Below are 23,489 nucleotides of genomic sequence, written 5' to 3'. Positions count from 1 at the left end.
CAATAGACTGCACAACAACTTACCCTTCCCTCTCCATTGAGAATCATCTGGGAGAAAGGTACAAAAAGACCTTGGAATTTTGGAGGGGCAGACAAACACTGGTTGCTTGGTGAAAATGCCAGAAAGCTGTTGTCTGACTGCAGGCCTCAAAGCTTTCTAAGGTATGCAGGGATTATACATGACTTGGCATAAGGTAGTTAGTGAATATACTAAATTCAGCCAATACAATACAAGCTATTCCGTGCTAATGTGCATCTTGCGGTGCCATGCAGCCAAATGCAACCCACCCATACTACCCACGATGACCCACCTCTGCAAAGAAGGTTACCTTGCCCAATAATGCCACGCATATGCATATCCAAGTACTGTATCTGCACATAATGAATGTAATTATTTTGTGCAAATCAACATGTACTCTTTTATACTCATTCTTTATGCTGATATGCCATGCTGCCATGTAGATGATGGGTGGCAATTCCATGCATGGATAGGTCCAGGCGAGGAGCAACATAATAGTCAGATGAATTTTACGGCAATGGCATTGAAAAATTTGCTGCAAAGGGTATGTCCTGACGGAACGGGCAAGATCCATCCATGAGTGGCATGTCCTCATTACATCATTCAAGGTACATGGCAAACACATGCCTCAAAGTGGGTGTAATCCTTCGAGTCCTGTGTGCAGGGCGATCACTGGAAATAGCACAATGTATAATTTGTGATTAAAAAAGAGCCTGGCTGCAGCTCTCTCCTCAGTCAGGACAAGCGGCCGAGTTCTTGTAAATGCCATACTTGGAAAATAAAGAAATAGAGCACCATCTCAATCAGTTTAATTGAACATATCAAGCCAATTTAAAATTGCAATACTTCATCTGGTGTGGCTTCTTCCCGTTCTTCTTTTCTAGATCTGACCCTGTGGATGTTCCTGAACATGATAGTACTCTTGGCTTTCCTCATACATATATTAGGTTCCGTCATTAAGCTATTCGTGGTTTCAATTTATCTTCCTACATAGTCTACAAGACATTTTAGACTTTATCACGAGGAAGCTAATCAATAATATCCCCGCTTACACCCCTCGCATACGCCGAAGCAACAGCGGAGGACGTTCCTTCTCCTACCTCGCGGTTAAGGCCTGGAGCGACCTCCCTCTTTACCTCCGGACCTCATCCTCTCTGCTGGAATTCAGGAAAGGACTCAAGACCTGGCTGTTCGACTGAGCCCCAGGCCTACAGCAGGACTCTCAGCACCTGGATACGCTCACGGGTGATAGCCACACCCTGCAAGTCTGCTTTGATTTGAGATACTAGAGAATGCCAGGTGAAAAACACAAATTCACAGGAACAACATATTCGGTATGCAAGAATGAATTCCTTACTTTAGTGTACCAGTTTAGTTTCTTAGAATAAAGTGAGAACAACTGAGTCACCTTGCAGGTGACTGAAAACAATCCTTTTCCAAAGCCAGGCTTCTCTAACCAGGGGGTGGAAATAGAGCGTCCTCACAGCCATTCATCCCCTCCTGCTTGAGAGCAGAGTCACAGAAAGAATGTAGGAAGGAAGGCGCAGCAGCATTTGAGGAATTCACACGAGGAATCCCCTCCCAGCCTTCACGCCCCGGGTCTAAGTGAGCCACCGTAGCAAAAAGACAACATTCATGATATTCGAGAGAGTTCAGAAGATGACATGCAGTGATTAGAGGCTGACAGGCAACCATAAGAGAGAAAAGAATGTGTGATCCTTTCTTCCAGAGACAAATTGGAAGAACTGTCCTTTTAGCTAAACTAAATGACCGGATTGTAAACTATTAAAGTACTTGTCAATTAGACAACAGTTAAATTATGTTATTGTTTCTAATGCTAACACAAGGAGATGATGGACGGAGCACTGAAACTTTTCAGACACACCCCCAGTCCCAGGTCTGGGTTGAATGCATCATCATTCTTTAGCTCAATTCGCCACCCCAGTTCAGACCCAGCCATATGCAAATCAGTCTTGACCCTGTGCCTCATGGGAACAGTCCAGCCTGAACTGCCAAGCCAGGTCCTCCCTGGACCGGAAACAAGCTTCCTGGAACTGGTTTCGGGTCTAATGCGGTCATGGGTTTTGATTCCTTTCTTTGCACTGCTGCTATTTCCAGACACACCAGGTTATAATATGACCCTGTATGGCTTCCATATGCCTAGACCGAGCCAAGGCATGCACCTTAATGTGAGAGGCGAATACGGTCACATGTGTTGTCATAATGTTTTCAATGTAGATAGAGGAAAGCAGAGGCGCTTTGTATATCTTTGTGATCTGAACTAATAGATCTACACAAAAAAGAGAATCTGAAATTGTTTGTCTTTCCAGGAGTAAGGATTAGTCAACTGACTTTTTGCCGAGTTCATTGAATACATCATGACTGAGATGAAGGCTGCCACGTTTAGAGATCTCCCATTATACTGTGCTGGGCAGGCTGTGGAGAAAAGCAATACGTAGGTGTGTCCTTTGTCACTAGGTGTGGTCGTGGATAGGTCGGGCTACTGGAAAGAGATTATTTTGCAGCCACAGGGATTTCCAGGTAAATATAGGTTTGCTGCATTTACCAAAGAATTCACTTTATGCTGCATAATTTGCCAATTTGATCAGCAAATAAAGTTTGTTTATTGCTCAATAAATCAGGGGTTATTACAATTGCTGCAAATAGGATCTAATCCACTCAACACTTTGTGAACATGATCTGGTCTCCTTTACCTGCTGTTTCACTGTAATCGTGGATGTTTAGGGATTACACTTTTGTCCCAGTAGTTTACAAATGTTAATTTGATGGACTTTCAGGGACGGGGTAAGAAGGGCTTATGTCTGTAACAGGAAAACTAACCAAAGCAAGGAACAAGCAGTGTGCTAAGAGTACAAGACTCTGAGCACATACAATGTTCCAAATATAGCACCAAATGTTCTAATACATCAAAATGTTATGGTTGGCCAGCATGAAGGATGACCTCTCACCGTGGGTCTCCAAAAGAACAGCACGGCTGGGATTCGTGGCACACATTGCAAAAGATTGGTTATTTATTTCACTTGTATCTTCTCCAGAAACTCGTCCTAATACGCAGTGCAGTCCAGGTCTGTTCTTCCTGTGTCTACCACGTTTCATTAAACAAGTGTCTTCCGTGGGGCTCTCAAGAAGTCAATTGTTGATTGCACTGTAGTATTAAGGATCGAAATTGCTGTACTCTACGTCTAATTTTCCAATAACATATAATCAGAATAATGGTTTAGAACAAACTCATATGTGGGAATCCCACAAAAATTGTGGCGAAGTTAACACGTGTCAAGACAGTGCTAATAACGGGTAGAGGTAAGCATCAATTAAGTTCAACAAGCTGATATTGACATTTCATAAATTTTACTATTTTGTAATTAGTTTATGCAAAGCTTGTTTTATGACCATGCTTCTCATAAATATTAGGATACCACAATACCACATAAGTGACAAAGAAGACAGACCTTTCATCTATAATACATGATCATTTAAGATAGGTTTCAGGGACTTTGATCCAACCTGTATCTAGAAAGAGTAAAAGAATAACAGGTGTTGAGTAGTTTAGGCTGACATTTAATCACAAATGTAAACTCTCTCTGACGGAGAATTCTGTCGGTGTCCAGATCCAACTACCAATGCTACAATACCTCATCTAAAATAAAGACACTCTTCTTCCCATATGGACACTCAAATGAGATATCACTTGATTCTCAATGTCATCTTATATTCAAGGTCCAGAAGCAGCACCACTCTGCCACTTGTAGTTCAGAGTCGATTACAATACAATACTCAAAAACTTCCTGAACAAGAGATTTGCTTCTGCCAAAAAGCAGCCACTTTAGCACTTAAATTTCCCCCCACGAAAACACAATCCACTTCAACCCAAGATAACTTGCTTTGTAGTTGCTACTTTAAAGTTGAATTTATACTAAATACGCTAGGCCCCCTGCAAACAGCAAACGTCAAATATAAAAGAAACATAACCAACAAGTTGTAGTCCTCAGAAGTGTACAGATGTAAAAACAAAATAAAAAAAAAACAGACAAAACCAGAAAAAACAATGGTACAACATTCAAGTATAAATGGATTTTTTCAGGTACCGTGTCCTCGAAACGGGATCAGACACAGTAATTGTGAGAGTAAAAAAGTCCCCAACTCGCTCTGAAGATAGACTCATTGTAAGAAAGTGGCTCTGTATATACTGCACCAAAGTAAGGTTCAGTGTGCACAGAGTCCACAGTCCCCAGAGGTTTGGCAGAGGTTAAAGTTAGATATAACCTTACTCTCTAAAGTGGTAGCTTGGTCGAGCAGTAAGGCAGTATCAGAGGACAGTTTAAAGTATTTGTTGTACACACTCAGTCAGCAAATGGTCTCACACACTCAAGAACTGAACTCTAGGTCAATTGTTTTGTATATAAAAATATATAGTTGTTTTATTATAGAACCACAAGTAGGTATCAAAATACTTTCTTAGAATAAGATGCTCTAGTTGAATACTTTCAAATAGCAATAGACTTTTCAGATGCAATAGTTACAGTGGTTGCAATAGGCAACACAAGTTAAACACAATTATAACATTGAGCTCAATGGGAGTTTTTAAGTAAAGGCAATATCAATTACTTTGCATAGGTTTTTCTTACTCAGGGCTGGATCCTGGATTCAGCCCTGGTGCATCTCCTGTAAACAGTTGAAAGAAATTATGTTTGTTATTCAGGCGATTTTTAAGGAATATTTATATGTTTCAAAAATCGACACTTAGAAGAATTTCTGGCAAAAACCAGGCAATGTTATCCTATGAGGAAAATGTGGTTATTGGAAAATCGCAGTTATAATTGCTTTTCAGGGTCAGTGCTGGGCACCAAGATCCAGCACTGGGATCTCTCCTGGTAACAGGTGACTAATTTCGTTTTCGTTGTTCGGCTGATTTTTAGTGAATATTTTAAAGTTTCAATACTCGACACTTAGAAGAATTTCCAAGTGAAACCAGTCAATGTTACCCCATGGAGAAAATGTAGGTTATCGGATTTCAGGTAAGTACTCGACTGGCAGAGTTAAGGTTCTGGGCACAAACTCATGGGTCTCCCAGGGTCAGGTAGGTATAGTTGTTACACCCTCAGCGGCACAGGGGCAGCCGGGTGCAGAGAGAGTTAGGCCCAATGTTAGCCTATGGCAGGCAGGGGGCCTTTGGTTGGTGGCTGCTAGCAGGCAGGTCACGTGTCTGTGGGAGCTGCGTTCCATGTCACTTACACAGGGCAAGTGGGGAAGTAGAATAGGACAGTTGCTGCACTTTCAGGGGCACTCGGGCGGCTGGGTGCAGGGTGCTTTTGAGCCATCGGGCGCTCAATGGATTTCAATGGGAAAGCTGCAAGACGAACAAAGGCTGCAAACTCGGGGACGGAGATTCTTCAGGTGCGACCACCACTTCGAGAGGTAAGTTGGGAAGCTGTAGGTTAGGTAGGCACCCAGGAGCTGAGCACAGGGGGGCGCAGGGCACCAGGTGCAGGGGTGTCTTTTGGCGTCGGGAAATCTTACCCTCTGCTGGTCGCGGTTGGAGGGGTCCCTGGTATTGAGGCTGCAGGCGTCGTCAGGAGCGTCGAGGAGAGTCCTTGGTTACTGGATTCTTGGTCCCAGTCGCCGGCGGGACATCCTCGTGGTCTTTGTTCACTGAGGCCCAGCCCGGGCTCGGCGGGTGCAGAGTGTGTTGGATTCGCAGTTCCTGGCTGGGCACCAGGAATTGTTGCTTGTTTGAGCAGAACCCCTGCTCGTGGGAGTCCCAGTCTTTTAGATGAGCAAGGCAGTCAGGTCCTCCGGGGTTTTCGAGGTTGCTGACCACTGGGTATGCCGGGTTTTAGCAGGAGCAGGTTCGAGGGTCGTAGGGCTGTAGGGCTGGGGCCAAGTCAGTTGGTGTCGTCCTCTTGTTAGCAGCTGCACGGCAGGTCTTCTTTCTTCTTGTTCTTCTTCTTGTTTTGGAATCGAGATCTGAGGAAGGAAGGTATAGGGTGCTCCTAAATACTAAATTTAGGGGTGTTACAGGTAGGTAAAGGGCAGGGACCAATGGGTCCCTTCCCTGGGGTGGGTACACCTCCTATTCTGCCACTCTCCAGTGGTAGGGGGGCAGGAGCCTAGTCCTGATTGGGTAGGGCTCCCCATCCTCAAGATGGCAAGAGCCCAGAGTTGTGCTTCACCTCGCCTCCCCCACCTGAGGGGTGGGGTTGGCAGAGGCTGGAACACCCCCTTTCCTCACTTGGGTTTTCCCTCCAGTCTTCCTGCCAGAGTGAGGGTCAGAAACAGTGGGGACCAGTTTCTGAGTACAGCAAGTGGTCTGGGGAGGCTCACAAAGGCGTGGGGCAACTCTAAGTTGCCCTCTGTCGTGCATTTTACATTAAATCCCACACTGGCATCAGTGTGGGTTTAATGTACTGAGAAGTTTGATACCAGACTTCTCAGTCTTCGGTGTAGCCATCATGGTGCTGTGGAGTTCGTAATGACAACCTCCCAGCACCATATACTCTTAATGGCAGCACTGCACTTACAGTACCCAGGAATGGACCTGGGTACTGTAGGGGTACAGGGCTCATACACCTGTACCCACACCACTGGCATAGTGCACCCAGCTAGAGGGGTGACTGAGGTATGCCAGGGCAGTGTTTTTGTGGGCATGGAACAGAAGGATGGATGCCATGTCAACTCTTTGTTTTGTTCTGTACCAAGACACTCAGACTGCAAAGGCAATGTGTGTGTGTGTCAGGGTACAGGGCCTCTAAGGGTGGCACAATAAGTGCTGCAGCCCTTAGGAGCCTTCTCTGGTCACAGTGCCCTGGGTACATGGGGTACCATTTACCAGGGACCTATATGTGGCCAGAGCTGTCAATTGGGTTTTGTTTTGGGGAAGGAACACAGGCTCTCGGATCCTGATTGGCAGGGCCCCAGAGCACATTAAGTCAAAGAGCATCAGTAGGCAACAACAACAAAAAGAAAGGGGGGTGGGTTTACTCCAACAGAAACCCACTTTCTCACACTCATGAACAAACTCCTTATCTGAAATCTGTAGGGCTGTAAAAAATATTTGCAAGCCACCACTAGCCCTCCACATTTGTCTTCTCAGAAATTTACAAAAGCATCCTTTTCGAAGATAACAGGAAATCAGAGCAGGGATGTATGTAAGGCACACACAGCAAATATGTCATCACCGTGCTAACCAAGGTTCACAGCAACGAGATGATTCAAATTTCACCCAATAAACGAGGCTGAGCACAGTTGGAAGTTATGGGCCATGACCTGCACCCCCTGGCTCATGCACAGGGAGAACGGACTATCACTCAAGGTCGGTGGTCTGACAGTTCATGTGGAGTGCTCCTATTGGAGCAGGTCCAGGTCTAATTTGCAAATGGCCGTTTTTAGTCTAGAGTACCATAGTGCGCACAAAAGTGATGAGCTGGCATGCGGCCCGAGTAATTAGCCATAGCTAAGATTAATTTTAACACTCCACCCATCACTTTTTTATTTTTCTAGGTGAGACACCCCAAGTGTAACAGGTATACCCAAACGTGGGACCAATGTTCTCTTGCAACTGGAATCAAGTTTCATGTCGCGGATGAGGCCCAAATAAGCCGAAGTCAGGGGTTGCTTGTGTTACGCTTCAGAGGGAGCATGGCCTGGGAGTTCAGGTTGGACTGTTTCTATTGGAGGCGAACCAGGTCTGATTTGCATATGAGTAGTCTTGGTCTAATGTAAAACAGTGGTAACAAATAGTGATGGACTGGAATGAAGCTGAGAGTAATTACCAGAGGCTGAGTTTAAGTCAAGCATTCTACCAATCATATATTTTTTGTTTTTCTAAGATCACTGCAAGCTTAAGCAGTGGAACACAGCTGTATTCAACAGAGACATTTGAAAATGAGTCAGAACAGGCCACAGTGACTTGGCGGACTGAAGAGTAACTGGTTAACTCAACAATACTGGCAAACTACAGAACAATCATCAACTTGCCCTCTTGGCATTGCTTCTTACCCGAGGCTCACTCTGACTTGCACCAGATCAGCACCAGTCTGGGAAAGCGCTACGCTGGGGCTGAGCGCAGGGCTAGCACTCTCTCTACGGCGCACAGTGGTCACTGAGCCTGCCCTTGCCCAACCATGCCCAAGCTGATGCAAACTCGGCAGTCCCAACACGCGCAGCAGATGCAGCTGATGGAACTCTCCCCTCGGTGGAGATCTATGCATTGGCTGGCACCTGCTGGGCGCAAATCACACCGGCGAATTCTAGCCGCTGCACCTGTACACAACTACATCTGGGGAGCATAAGATGGCCCCAGTGCTGCAAAGGGAGCCAACCTGGTGCCATCCACCATGTTGTCCAGTGTGAGACAGTAACTGCACTTTCAAACAATGTGTTTAACTTTGCATATCATTTTAAAGCATGCTCTCTCTCTCTCGCTCTCTCTCTCTCACACGGCTGTGTGCTGACTGCACCCTCAGTCCTCAGCCCGGCCCTCATCCATTTCAAGAAGGTGAAAAACTTGGGAGTGACTGTAGACGATAAATGATTCTTTAAAGAACAAGTTAACACAGTGACTTCAACTTCCTTTTATAGTCTGAAAATAATAAATTAGATCGCTCATCTGCTCACTTTTGATCTGCTAAAGACGGGGGGTTTGCTCTAGTCTTGGCACAACTAGACCACTGTAGTGGTCTTTTACAAGGGCTTCAAAAACAATCATTGGAAAAACTCCAGACAATGCACAATACAGTAGCAAGGATGCTCTTTAACATCCCCAGGTCTGAATCCGCGTCCTTACCCCCGAAACAACTACATTGGCTTCCTATTGAAAAACATATCACCTTTAAGGCGCTGCATATTCAACTCTACAAGGAACTGGCCCAGATTACTTAAAAATATTCTAAAGTGGTATGCTCCAGTTAGGTCCTTACACTCTAGCTTTCAAATAAATCTGACAGTTCCGTCTTACAAACTGATGCCTTGGGGTGGCAGGAGTTTTATCAGAAACACTGCCATTAAATGGAACAGTGTCCCCCAATCATTGAAGTCTATAACCAATCTTTTGGCCTTTAGGAAACCTTCAAAAACCTGACTTTTCACCAACTAAAAAGAATGCATTTTTTATTGATCATAGACAGTGCCAAGAAGCCTCCGGGTATATGCTGCGCTTTACAAATGCATTCAATATCAATATCCAGGCAGTGCCTTCATCGCCGCTGCTGACCAGCAGGCCCACCAGTGGGAAAGAGGGGGTGGGGGAGGGTCTAGAGAAGCTCAACAGCAGCAGCCTGGCCCAGCCCTGACTGTGCCCCACTACTACACAGCACTGTGGTGCCACAGCAAGCCTAGACTAGTACCAGTCCAGAGAACGGGGTCAAGGAATACTCCATAAGCACAGTCAGTGCCCACGTGAGATTGGCACACAACACTGCTGCTGGCAACAACAAGGGCCAATGGCACCTACACCAGAGTCAAACCGGGCCTCCATGGCTCCAACCTCCAGGGGAAATGCCCAGTGCCCAGCAGGGCCATTCCAGCCCTGGAGACGAAGTACAGTTGGGCCGAAGTATTGTGCAGCACAATTTTCAGAGATGTGGCTCTCCAACCAAGTTTTGAGTTTTAGTAAAGAGACAAAACTTTAATATCTCAAAATATACATATATTTACAGCAACAATGAAGACTGAATAGAAAAAGCACCTGATATAGTTGAAGAGCTATCGCCCTGGTTGTTAACATGATATACATTTGCAATACCTAGATGGTAGTGAGATCTGAAAACACAACACCAACGTAATTACTGATTTAGCAATAAGACTAACCCTGGGCAAAGCACTACGCTACGCTCGCGTAGTTTGCGCTACTTCGCATTACGCGAATTGCACGTAGCACAGTGCAAACATGTGTAGCGTAGCATCGCGGTCATTTTTTGCTTGCTCGCGGCCCTCAACGTCAAGTTGGCGACCACGGGCGAGCAAAATGACATCCCGGCGAGACTTTTTCCTCGTTCGCGATCAGCATCATCAAGTTGTCGATCGCAAGCGTTGAAAATAAACCTCCCGGCGAGATTCTCAGTGCGGGAAAGTCAGGTTTCTCTTTGCGAGTACTCGCGGCCGCTCGCGATGAGAAACTACCAGTCCGCATTGAGAAAGCTGCCGCTCGAGTAGAAATCTACTCGAGTGGCAGAAAACGACCGCTTGCACTGTGCAAGATGCTATTTGCGATGCTTGCACAGCGCATAGCTACGCGTAGCTCTCGTAGTGCACTTTGTGTAGCTACACATAGCGCTACTACGCAAACTACGGCCAGGGTTATATATAACATGAGCTATAACTGAATGAATGAATGAATGAAATCCGACTTATAACGCGCTACTAAGCCCAATGGGCTATCTAAAAACGAATTAAGAGGCAGACAAGTGTCGCTCATTCTGGCATCTGTGTGCTCCAATTCAGTCTGCTGCAATTAGCTGTACCGAGAAGTCTTACAAAAAATTGGGACCAATGCACTAAAATAGAAAATAATTTATTTCTCAACTTACTTCAACTACCATAGGGAACAATAATAAGTTATGGAATTACTAAGAAACAATTAAATATATTTTCCTGGTCCTAAGTTTGCATATTTTACACACTGAATAAAACACCCATTTAAGAAATTTTACACAGTCTTAATTTAACTTTAAAAAAATCATTTCTTCTCTCCCTTGAAAGTGTATTTCGCTTTCATGCTCTTCTTCAACCGCTTTTGTGACAATGGTGAGGTTTGGTTCTCCTCCCCGACTGTTTCATCAATCAGGATTTATAAACCGCGGCTAGTCATCCGATAGGGTATCCAGGCGCTAATCACCCGATAGAGCTTTAGTCACAGTTATGTCGGCACCTTTCAGTTCTGAGTTAATTGTGCAAATAAGTACGAGAAATGCATTTACAAAGCTTGATAAATACCGAGAAACTCGCACCTGAGAATCTATGACCGACATCTGAATGGAATTTTCCAACCTCTCCTCTGACGCAGCAGTGAACACCCACCCTAAGGGACTGGCAAGAGAAGACTTGCGAGAACATTGCCTATCCGTAACCTTTTGCAAATACTGCGCAACTTACACAAGGACACGTTAATCCTACATAAAAGAGTAAGTCACTCCTAAATGAACTTTGTACATCGGACCCTGTGCCCTTTATTGCAAAACCCACAGATCCTTGCAGCCGAATGATAATCACAAAAATCATTGCGGGAATAGTGCCTAGTGATAAAAGCACCTCACTAGTTACCAAAGCGCCTCACTAGTTACCAAAGCGCCTCACTAGTTACCAAAGCGCAAAGAAGGCCACTTACAGCCCTTTGCACTTGACACCAGCTTTACAGGGGAAAGTCCCAGAATGCCTCTGTGAAAGGCCTCGAAGCGATAGGTCCATGATATCTCTGCTGTCGCATGGCCACTGAAAGGGGCGCAACCCTAGGCCAAGCCTCTGACCCGCGAGATGCCGAGGCGCCGTTATAGCAAAGGCAGCCCCCGAAGGGGGCTCGAGGGCCGGCGCCATAATGGCCGCCAGAGCCCAACAAGGAACGGAACTGGTTCTCGCCAGCGGGAAGCGCCGCAGGGCGAAACGCCCTGAGGCCCCGCCCCCCCTTCCAAGAACAACAGGAAAAGAGGAAGGGGGGATATAAGACGACGCTCCCCCTGGGGCAGCCACTTGCACATCATGGGAGCTGGGGGAGCGGCGCCAAACAACAAGTGTATTGGTTTTGTATGGGAGCACACCGACAGGGCAGTGTGTAGAAGGAGGGCCACTCACTTTGGGATGCCGCACGGCAGGGTGAGTGCGCCTGACAAAATCGGGGTAGCAAACGGAGACGGCGTTCGCAGCCCAGCCCCCGCCAGAAGGTGGGGCACAAAAGAGACTAACAAGGTAGTGAGTTGGGGCCTAACTCCAGGGAAAGGGCTACCCCCCACACGCAAAGGGGCGTGGTAAACAACAAAGAACAATCTACGAGCTGTCAGGGTGATTTACGACCCTAGGAGTTGCAAATGAGCAAAAGACAAACCAGTGATTTATGGCCAGCCGATGATTTATGGCTGATGATTTATGATGCTCATGCAGAATGATTTATGACAGCGGAATGGTGACAGATTTTGGCAGAATGATTTATGACCTACCGATGATTTATGACCCATGATTTATGGCTGATGATTTATGGTGATCAGGCAGAGTGATTTATGGCAACAGAATAAGGACCAATTGTGGCGGAATGATTAATGACACACAATGATTTATGATGTCCAGCTGACAATGCGTGACATCTAATGTGTAATAATGTGTGACAATGATTTATGACCCCGGCCCCCAAGGGGGTGTCCAGGGGAGTTGTCCAAGTGTGACGACGTATGTAATAAGTAATAAAAACTGCGGCCAACAATGACCACCAAATACGACGACTGTTGGCTGTGTTTAGTAATGCAGATGCACAAGTATGGTACGGTTCCTGGAATGGGCGCAGTGCGGCCGTTAACACATCCCAGACAGAATGTACGCAGCACGTGCCTACGTGGATGTTATTTATAGCGCGTAGAGGCGGCAGAAAGAGAGTGCGAAGCACTTCAAAGGTATTATCATAGCATGGAGTTGCTTCATTGAGTGCAGAGTAATACTGTGACGTAACACCAGGGTGCCAGTTATCTGCCTCCGGGTTTCAGCCCCTCCCAGACACCGCGGAGCTCAGCAGAGGCGCACGCGGAGTGCCCGGAAGGTGCCGGCATTGTGTACATTTGGGTGTGGAGTGCACGCATGTGAAAGCAAACATTGAAGCTGTCAGGCACGCAGTGAGAGGGCGTGCAAACACGGAAGACTGGATGCGAGGGAGGAAACTGGGGCGCCGGAGGAGTCTGGGGGCTCCGAGACCATGAATGAGTGGGTGGCCGCACAGAACCGCTGTCGACGGCAGGATAGGTCCTTCAGAGAATGTCAAAGCATAACACACTGCAGCAGAGGCCCTTTAGAGACTGTCAGAGCAGAGCTCTTCATGGCATACACAGGGCCACTAGAATGATGCGATTGTGCGGCCACAGCATTTTTCGCAAACCACATTTGCCACATAATCCATAATCTGTACATTTTAACAAAAAATATTGTTTCCTGCTCAAACGGTTCCGAAGTTATTAAATACACAGCAACGTGTTACTGTGCAGCGGACGACCCGTTGCTAAGGCTGGCTTGTCCCATTTCTGTTGCTTGTTGCTTTATTCGAGTGTTAGACCAGTACTAATGAGGTGCAGTCAACGCCCAGACAGTGTTAACAGGTGTAAAAATGTCAAAATAATGAAAAAATACCATCGCAAAATGTACCGCATTATTCGGAATAATTTGTCTTTCGGTGCTGCATAATTTACTCAACCTGCCGCATAATTTGTTCCCTCCTCGGCCGCATGCTTCCAGTGACCCTGAGGCAAATCTCTGCCCAGCATTAGTGCTTTATGCAGTATCATAGCGCAGATGACCCAACATGCTGAGAGGACAGATTACTATTTAAAAATACTTTCCTGTGCGTACTCCTTTTGATAAAGTGAAAGAGACGTCCCTCTTTTCATGCTGCAGTAGTTTCCTTGCAGTCTCTTCGCCCCATCCAGCCCTTGGTAAACAGAGGCCGCTGTGGTTTGACCGGTCAGCGCCTCTTCCAGACCGGGGGCAGCCGCTCTTCCGAGTTTTCTCGTCAGACTTGAACACTCTTTGTACCCGGTGGAGGAGGAACGCCGCGTCCTTCGTGTTCCAAGAAACGCAACAACAGACAACGCGAGCGCTCGGCTAACATATGTGTGCCTCTTGTAGCTTTTCAGAACATTCTTCTCTTAGATTTGATTATATTCGCGAGCGATGTTGAGCTCTGGGTAAATACGTGTTGGTGACACGATGTTTTGTTAAACAGGAGGAATTAAACCCTGTAAATCAGTCTAGTGAGAGCCAGTGACCGGTCGTGTTTCCATTATCAAAGAAGCGCGTCTAGTCGCTGCAGTTCATTCATCTCGGATTCCTGCGGGCGGCCCTGGGGCCCCTGAGCAGCGCCCACCGCGCCAAAGGTACTGTCTACAAATAATAGCGCTGCGCATCTGGAAGGTGGCGCTGGCACGCAGCAGTGCCCACTGACTGAGTATGGGACGGAGCCACCAGCTGCACCACCCTCCCACTGAGTGCTGAGCCGAAGAGAGCTCCCTCACTGCAAGCACACACCTCCAAGCCGAGAAGAGAAGGGGCAGGACCCCACTTACCCTGGCGGCGGAGGGGCGCTCGCGTTTCTGGACATGGTGCCCGCAGCAGTCAGTGCGTCCGGCTTCAGCCTGCAGGGAGGCAGTACTGCGTCCCACCTCTGAATGACTGTCACGCCGAGAGCCCGGGGCAGGGCACGCTCTGCAAACTGATTGCATCAGGCTTACTCATTGTCGGCTTTAGCTTAATTTAAAGCCTCGCGTCCAGCGGTGATTCACTTCCTACACACGCCAAGTGCATGACAGGGACGTCCCGCTGGGGGACCGCACTGCTGCTTGTGACCTATAGGAGGTAGACGTCCTTCAACTTTCGCTGCTCGTGCCCGTTGGAAATCACCGCTTAGGACTTCCCACTGGACTCAAGTAATTAAAGAAAAGTCAATAGAAAAGAATGCGTACATGCATCAGCGGTCGAAGTGCATTAAATACAATTATGACAACTGTGACGCTATGCACAATGGAGGCGGGGAGAGTGAGCGAGGCAAAAAAAACAACAATTTTCTGTAACTTTTTTCAGTCTTTCCCCTTCAGGTAACCGTGTATCAAATAACGCTCACCTTCAATGAAAAATAAATGTACGGTAAGGGGACCAGTGACAAATGCACTATTGTGCACTGTGAAACTTCCATTTGTTAATGAACTGCAGACGTCGGTGTCTGTAACCGACGAGCCACAGAACTGAATCCTGGTGGGAGCAGTGGGGACTAGCTGGGAGTGAAACACAGGCCCCTGCAGCCCCAATGATGCAGGGGACCCCAACTCTTCGGGGGAGCCCTCAATTCTTTAGGGGTCCCCATTTAGTCTAAGGACAATGCATATTTATGACATAGGGGCCCCTCATCACACTTTGGGGGGGGTCGGCATCATTTTGCGTTACGTCATTGAATAGTGACTTGTGTATGTTTTGTGCTGTAGGAAGCTGGCTCTGCATATACTATACCAAAGAAAGGTATAGTGTGCACAGAGTCTAGGGAGTCCCCAGAGGTACAGGACAGGCTAAATTAGATAAACACGAACAGCTCTATTTTGTGATAGTGTGGTCGAGCAGTTAGGCTTATCAGAGGGTGTGTTAACTCCTTGAGTGCTCATGACGGCTCCCGGCCGTCATGAGTCACAGTAGGCGTGTGCTCATGATGGCCGGGAGCCGTCCGAACGCTGCCGCTCCGCCCACGCGGTATTAATTCCCCGCCTGTGCGAGAGAATTAATTAGTGGGCGGAGTTCGGACGGCTCCCGATTGTCATGAGCACACGCCCACCGTGATTTATGATGGCCGGGGACCGTCCTGAGTACAGGAGCGTCACGCCCAACCCCGCCCCCTCTCACACATGCGGAATTTGCCCCGCGGCGAAGGGGTTAAGTATTTATTGTATTCACTCAATCAAGGGTGATGTCACACGCCCAGACAGAATCCAGACCAATTAGGTAAGTCTAAAAAAGGTATACTTATGGTTTATTTATAGAAACAATTAAGACTTGGTACAGGTAGGTAAGAAGTACTTTCAAATACACAACTGTTCAAGGAAATGCAGGTGTTCTGGTAACAGTAACAGTTACAGCTTGATATCACTTTTCAGAATACTTGGCATTACACAGTAAACAGTCTCTGATTACTTTCGGATTACGTTACAATACTGCTAACTTTTCCCCATACATTAGCAGTGCTATATAGAACACTTTCTAGATTCAAAATCTCATACTATGAGTCTCTGTGGCAGGAAAAATGGTTATCGAGCTCGGAGGTAAGTATTTGATTTATGAGATTGAGATTTTGGGATTAGGACCAAGGTTCCCCAAGCTCCAGGTGGACACTCTAGTTGCAAACACAAGGAAATGATGGACAGAGCGCTGAAACTTTTCACACACTCACCCACAGTCACAGATCTGGGTTGAATCCATCATCATCCTTTAGCTCACTTCGCCACCCCAGTTCAGACACCACTATATGCAAATCCGTCTTGACCTGTGCCTCATGGGAACAGCCCAGCCTGAACTGCCAAGCCATAACTTCCCTGGACCGGAAACAAGCATCCTGGGACCGGTTTCGGGCTAACAGCCCTCATCAGCCAGGCTAGCTTGAATCCAGTTGCAAAGTGAACAAGGGACCCACTTCTGGGCATACCCTGCCAACTTAGGGCAAACAAAGCAAACACAAGATGTTGCACCACCAGCAGCACTGGGGCGGCCGGGTGCAGAGTGCAGGGGCCCAAAGGTACCTAACAGCTAAAAGGGGCCTTTGGCTGGGGTCTCCTGGCAAGAAGAACACTTCAATGTGGGAACAAAGGTCCTAAGGTAGCGGTCGGCACTGCAAGAGCCAATGACCGACACAAGACCTGCACCGCCAGCGGTACAGAGGCATCCCGGTTTAGGAGGTAAAGCGGACATCGCGATCCATATGCTTCTCAGTGGAGACCGTCGGTATTGGAAAGCTGCAGGCTCAGTCAGGGTGACTTCTTGGAGGCAACCAACAACTGGGAAGGCGACTGGGGAACTGGGAGGCAGAGACGTTTTAATGCATGGGCCAAGTGGGCTCTGGCCCCAGGCCCCAGCCTTTCAGGGGGCCCCCTGGCAGTCATCTTCATTCTCCAGACTTTTGCCCTCATGACCTTGCAAATTTCTTAAACAGATTGTTTTAAATACTGTTTTCCTTTACTTTATTTTTTATGTAGCTGGTGTGTGAGAGTCTAGTACAGCCATTTTGCAGAGAAATGTTGTGTTTATGTTTCATGCAATATACATAAAAAAAAGTTTCTTTTATATCAAACAAGGCCTAACATATAAGAAATGGGAGGGCATCACAGGGATTATTTGCAGCAATATTGGTGAGCTGCTGGTGTGGTACAATATTTAAAACACACATAACTATCCCTGAATATTAGATGTAAACACATTCAGGGCCTTATTTATGAGAAGTGATGCATTGCTGTGTGAAAACAAGGATGCGTCAATTCTTAGTGCGCCCTCCTTGCGACATGATGGATGCATCATAGTTACTGTATGACGCATCATGTCGCAAGGAGTTACAGATACGTCAGTATTTCTGACGTATCTGTAAGCACAACAGTGATGCATTGCTGGGGTGTGTTTGAAAATAGATACAAATCCAGCGATGTGTCTTTTCACATGGGACAGCCCCACGTGAAAGAGAATGCATCAGTCTTACACCTGCCGTGAGGCAGGGGTAAGATATTGACGCAATGGGGTCCAAGAAGCGGCGCACTGAGTTCTCATAGATTTCAATGCGCCACTTCTGCAAGGCTTCTTGCGGGGTAACACCCACCCTGCATACATTATACCTGGCGCAGGTATAATGCGGTGCAGGGGTTTACAAAGTGACGCATCTGCCTAGATGCGTTACTTTGTAAATAGTGTGCAACATGCACATTTTTTACGCTGCCGGTGCGTCACAAAAAGTGACAGTAGGAGGAAAACATTCATGAAAGACCCATCAGTTATTAAAAAGCCAGGTTTTTAAGTTCTTCCTGAAAGAGAGTAGGTCTGTGGTTAGTCTCAGAAACTCAGGGAGTCTTTTCCACAATTTTGCGCCTAGAAAGGCGAGGAATCTGCCTCCAGTGCAGGCATGGCATATTTTAGGCACGATGGCCAGGTTGGCATTGGAAGATCTTAGGGGTCTAGATGTTGAGTAGCGATTAGCGCGCTTATTTAGTTAGCTGGCTCTTAAGCCATGGAAAGCTTTAAAGAAGATGGTCATCGCTATGAAGTCGATCTGTTCTTTATGCGGAGCCAGTGTAGAGACTTAAGAATAGGGGTCATACTAGATCTGGGTTTAGGTCTCAGGATGGCTCTGGCTGCCGCATTTTGTACCACTTGTAGGCGCTGGATTATGGATTTGGGAAGACCGAGGTACAAGCTGATGACATAGTCAAGCTTTGATGTAATCAGAGCCTGCTCCACAATCTTTCTACTCTCAAGCGGTAACAGTGGCAGGAATTTTGTTGGCATCCGGAGCATGCCAAAGCAAGCGCAAGTTTTTGACTTTCTCCTTTTCTGCGGGCGGGGGTGGCTGATCTTTTTGTCACCAAGAGCGTTTCTGGATTACCAAAGAAAACAACTTCAGTTTTGTCAGGATTGCACTTCAGCTGATTGATCTTAAGCCAGTTAAAAACCTTTGTGAGGAAAGTCTTAATCATTGCCCGTCAAAGTTGGTTCCTTTTTCACATGTAAAACTCAGCTGAGTGTCATCAGCACAGGAAACTATTTTGACGCCCTCTTCCTCTACCAGAAACTCAAGGGGGGATAGATATATATTAAAAAGGGTAGGACTGAGAATGGAGCCCTGAGAGACACCTACATTCATGGCCGGAACCGGGGAATTAGAAAGGGGGGAGCCAGATGTCCTGAGATCTATTTGCCAAGAAGGATGACATCCATGTTAAGGCGGTCCCCCCAGGCCGATGCTAGCAAGTCTCTCCAGGAGCCTCTCATGTGGGACTGTATTGAAGGCCGCCGACAGATCGAGCAGTATCAGAACAGCCTTGCCTCCCTGGTCCACCTTACCCTTGAGAAATTCAGTCACTTCCAGCAAAGCGGACTCCGTACTGTAAATAGCCCTAAAACCGGATTGGGACTCAGGAAGGAGCTTCCCATCTTCAATGGGTTTTTGGAGGGCAGGAAGAAGGGAGATTGGCCTGTAGTTGTCAGGGTCCGTCAGTTTGGCGTTAGCCTTTTTTATCAGTATAAGAATCTTAGCATTCTTCCAGAATTTCAGCATGTTCCCTGAGGAGAGGGAAGCATTAAAGAGCTGGTTTACCATGGGGTTCATGGTGGGAGCTAATAGGTTCAGGATATTCGCTGGACATGGGTCGATAGGAGAGCCAGACTTAATGCTTTGGAGAAGGGTCAGTGATTCTTCAAGCTGAAACTCAGGGAAAGCTAGTAAAGATGGAGGATCCAAGAGGTGAAATTTGTTATTAGAACTAAGGTAGAAGGTCAGTTCTTCCTCTGAGATGTTAGTGAATGCTTGTTTGATCACGAGAGAGCTTTTTGTGGAAGAATTGAGCTATTTGCTTAGACCAATCTTCTGTGCATGGCCCATCCTTTGTCCCGGCTTTCGGGGCGGTAAAGGATTTAACTATGCTAAAGATTTCCTTACTCTTATTTTGGGCATTTTCTATCTTGGTTTGAAAGAAGTTTTTCTTGGCTGCCTTCACGAGAATGTAATGAGCTTTTAAGGTGTCTTTATACACCTTCCTGTCCTAAGGTGCATAGGATTTACGCCATTTCCGTTCCATTTTTCTACAATTGTTTTTGCTACATCTAAGGGAACCGTAAAACTATGGAGCTGGTGGGGCCCACCTCTTTGAGGAGTGGGAAACCACCGATACCGCTGCACCGATGTTGGTTCGGAGCCATGAATCTATTGAGAGGGCGTCCGAGTCGGGGCAGCCAGACAGCTCCGGTGAGGAATAACTGAGGGCGTCTGCTAACATTGGGATGGATATTTTATGGAATGTCCTGTAATTTGGGACCCTCTGCCCTGCGTTAGCCCGAGGGGCAGTGGCAGAGTTGGGAATGATGAGTTTTAATAGGTGGTGGTCAGACCAGGTAATGAGAAGAAGTAAGCTTACTGATCTGTCAAAGTTGTGAAAAATGTGGTCGAGGGTATGGACCTTCTCATGGGTGGCTGAAGAAATACATGGAAACATGTTGCAGGCCTGCAGCGTCTCCAATAAGGGAAATTGTTTGAGGGTCTTTTCTATTATCCATATGTATATTGAGATCTCCCACAACAAGGCAGTTGTTGTATTTTAAGGCCAGGGAGGTGGTGGATGTATTAAGCGTAGTAATAAAATTTCCAATTGCACTGGGAGGTCTGTAAATCAGAAAACCAGCTATGCTATGATGGGGGGATAAGGTTGAGCGGAAGCCTAAGGACTCTGCGCCCTCAATGTTTTCCATCGGGATGGGAGAGCAGTCTAGTTTTTTATTGTAAATTATGGGGACACCGCCCCCCTTCCCACTCGGTCGTTCCCTCCCAAGTATTTTATAACCCGTAGGGATGGCGGAGGTGATAGTAGGGTTGGTGGCTTCAGACAGCCAGGTCTCAGTGAGAAATAAGAGATAAGGCTGTTCATCTAAAAGTAGGTCATAAATGTGTGGTTCATGCATTTGCATGGAGCGACAATTTAAAAGTGTGGCCTTTAAGTCCTCTGTTTTCTTATTGTTTTTACACTTATTGTTGCGTGGGAGGATCTTGGGTACACGTTTCCTTGGCTGGAGGAGACCAGTTGCACTTATTGCGTTGAAAGTCTACCTCCAAGCTCGGATCAGCCGCTGTACACTGACATAATGGTAGCCGCCTAAGGCTAAGCGGTTTTTCCCTAATGTAATATAGTGGAAGAAACTCACTGGGGGGGAACTGGGCAGCATGGCTGGCGCCGGACGCCTCCAGGATGCTGACGGGCGTCTGTGTGCATCGGGAAAATTTAGGCTAATGCCTATGATGCAAACTGGATCGCTGAGGAAGCGGAAACTGTGACGGCGGAAGTGAGGGGCCCAATAGTAGCCCCAGCCCTCCGCTCAATCGGTGTATCAGCCGCGGCGGACAAGGACTGGAGGAAAAGCGAGATGCGAATCGGAGCAGCTAAGGAGGTGTAGGCAAGCAGAATCAAGTAAAGTGCAAGTGCGCATAGGTAGGAGAAATTGTTAAAAAGCACAGAGTAATTCAGCCACATATATACAAGTTAAAAAGTATTAAAAACCTAGTAGCAGGGCAGGGAACACTAAATCCTACCGCTGTCAGCTGCGCGCATCTGTTTACATCAGGGAAAATATAGCCTAAAGCCCATGATGCAAACTAGATCGCTAACGCAGCTGAGGAAGCGGAAACTGCGTGGGAAACAGGGGCTCAATTTGTATCATAAATTCAAAGCTGTTCTGCACAGGGGCCCCCAAAATATGTTTGGCCCAGGGCCCCCAAAATCCTTAAGATGTCTCTGCTGGGAGGATGCTTGGACACCGTCGGTTGGGTCACCCAAGGCCGGGAGGCGTAGCGAGCTGGGGGGTCATCGGGGTTGATTTCCTTAGGCTGCAATCGGTCATGGTCAGCATCAGTCAGACAGATGCAGTCGGACTTCCTGGACCGCTTCGTTCAAGAGAGCAGTTGTCTTACTGCCTTTGGTCCGGGTCAAGGGGACCCTTCAAGTAGAGGCTCTGGAGTTAGTTTTGAAGCTTGTGGGAGGTAAGGGGTCACATGATCCCAACTTAGGATCGCTGGGGGGACCTTTTTGGTATGGGGCCACTCGACCTTGGGCCGTGGCGGCCGGGTACAGAGTGGTGCAGAAACACGGAGTTAAGACTCTAACGGTTTAGTCTTTGGTTTGAGTAAATCCAGTGCTCCTGGTAGACAGTCTGTTAGTTGAGAGCAGGGCCGGTCCTCCGCACTCTGGGGGTCTGCTGCTGCGGACACACTGGTTTCTTCACTGTAGGCAGGTCGTGGTTGCGACAGGCCGGTAGGGCTGGGGCCAAGTCAGTTGGTGTCCTCAGTTTCTTCCTGGGTCAGCAAGGCTCTTCGGTCCTTCTTTCTTCCTTGAATCTCAGGAGGCAAGATACTGGATTTAGGGTGTGTTAAAGGGTTGTGTGGATTGGGATCAATGGTTCCCTTCCTTGGGGTGGGTACACCCCCCTATTATGCTACCCTCCAGTGGGAGAGGGCATAAACCTTTTCCTAATTGGCTGAGTCCCCTCATCTCCAAGATGGAGGGTACTGAGACGTGTGCTTCACTTCGCTTCCCTCAGCAGAGGGGTGGGATTGGCAACAGTGGGCACAACTCTCTTCCTAACTTGGATTTCTCGCCGATTATCCTGACCAAGTGGGGGTCAGAACCGGTGGGAGTCAGTTGCTGGGGGCAGCAAAAGGCAGGGTCAGCTTACAAAGGCAGCAGGCCTTTGAAGCTTCCCCTTTGGTGGGTGCAGCCCATCCTGGGGAGGAGGCATAACACCTCTACCCAGGATGGGCTTTTTTTCTGGACCCAGAGAGCGGAGGCCCTCTACACAGGGGGCCAGAAACCTGTCTGGTAGTGACAAATGGCAAGTAGCCATCCAGGAATCACAGATCAGGGCTGGTCGGTTTTCGATACCCACTGAGTGCATTTTGCATTAAATCAAACACTGGCATCAGTGTGGGTTAAATGTGCTGAGAAGTTTGCCACCAAACCTTCCAGTTTTCCCAGGTATTATGGAGCTGTGGAGTTTGTAGTGACTAACGGCCAGACATATACTCTTTATTGGCTTTACTACACGTACAAGGTCTATGAATGGACTTAGACACTGTAGGGGTACAGGGCTCATGCCTTTGTACCCTCAGCTTAGGACTAGTGCACCCTGCTAGTGGGGTGACTTACCTAGGCCATAGGCAGTGGATTGCAGGCATGGCACGCAAGGGTGTTTGCAATGCCAACTCTTCACTTGTCTCTGCACCAAAACACGCAGCCTGCTCTGGCAGAGTGTGTAGGTTAAGGTGCAGGGCCCTAAGAGTGGCACAATGGGTGCTGCAGCCCTCAGAGGTCTTCCATGGTCACAGTGCCCTTTATTACCCATGGTAGCTTTTACAAGGGGCTTACCTGTGGCCACGAATGTGCCCATTGTGGATATAAAGGTTCTATTTTGGGAAAGAACATAGGCCCTAGGAACCCGATTGGCAGGGTCCTAGGGCACATCAAGTCAGGTTTCATCAGATGTCTGGCAAAATGGGGGGTAACCATGCAAAGAAGGGGCACTTTCCTACACACCCTCCCCCCCCCCCCCCCCCCATAACAGAGGATGAGACAAACCTTTCCCAAGGGAGTCTTCATTGTCTAAGTGGAAAAATCTAGAAAGGCCATCTGCAGTGGCATGGCCAGTCCCAGGTCTATATTCCACTTTTAAGTCCGTTCCCTGTACTGATATGGACCACCTCAAAAGTTTTGAGTTTTCTCCTTTCATCTGCATCAGCCATCTGAGAGGTCTGTGGTCAGTTCTAACCAGGAAGTGAGTACCAAACAGGTATGAAATCAGCTTCTTCAGGGACCAAACCACAGCAAAGGCCTTCCTCTCACTGCTACTCCAACGCTGCCCCGGGGGGGATTGGCCTTCTGCCTATGAAAGCAACAGGGTGGTCTTGTCCATCATTGGTCTGGGATAGAACCATTCCTATCCCCAGTTCAGGTGGGTCAGTCTGCACTATAAACTGCTTGGAGTAATCTGGAGCC

The 23,489-nt window shown here is 47.4% G+C and overlaps 1 protein-coding gene across 2 annotated transcripts in view; it reads right to left on the bottom strand.

Annotated features, from left to right (window-relative positions):
- TTC39A (tetratricopeptide repeat domain 39A) overlaps window positions 1-23,489 on the bottom strand; it is a 721,538-nt gene that overhangs the window by 457,957 nt on the left and 240,092 nt on the right. The window contains exon 1 of one of the 2 annotated variants that reach the window (XM_085602649.1): window positions 14,286-14,617. The exons of the other annotated variant lie outside the window; for it this stretch is intronic. Within the exon in view, the coding sequence (XP_085458775.1) occupies window positions 14,286-14,320 (35 nt within the window). The 5' untranslated portion in view covers window positions 14,321-14,617. Of the gene's footprint in view, window positions 1-14,285; window positions 14,618-23,489 lie in introns of those variants that run through there. 2 annotated transcript variants of the gene reach the window in all.

This window comes from Triturus cristatus, chromosome 4_2, assembly GCF_964204655.1.
Source record: "Triturus cristatus chromosome 4_2, aTriCri1.1, whole genome shotgun sequence".
NCBI classification, from domain to species: domain Eukaryota; kingdom Metazoa; phylum Chordata; class Amphibia; order Caudata; family Salamandridae; genus Triturus; species Triturus cristatus.
This window is presented reverse-complemented; position numbering and strand designations above follow the sequence as displayed.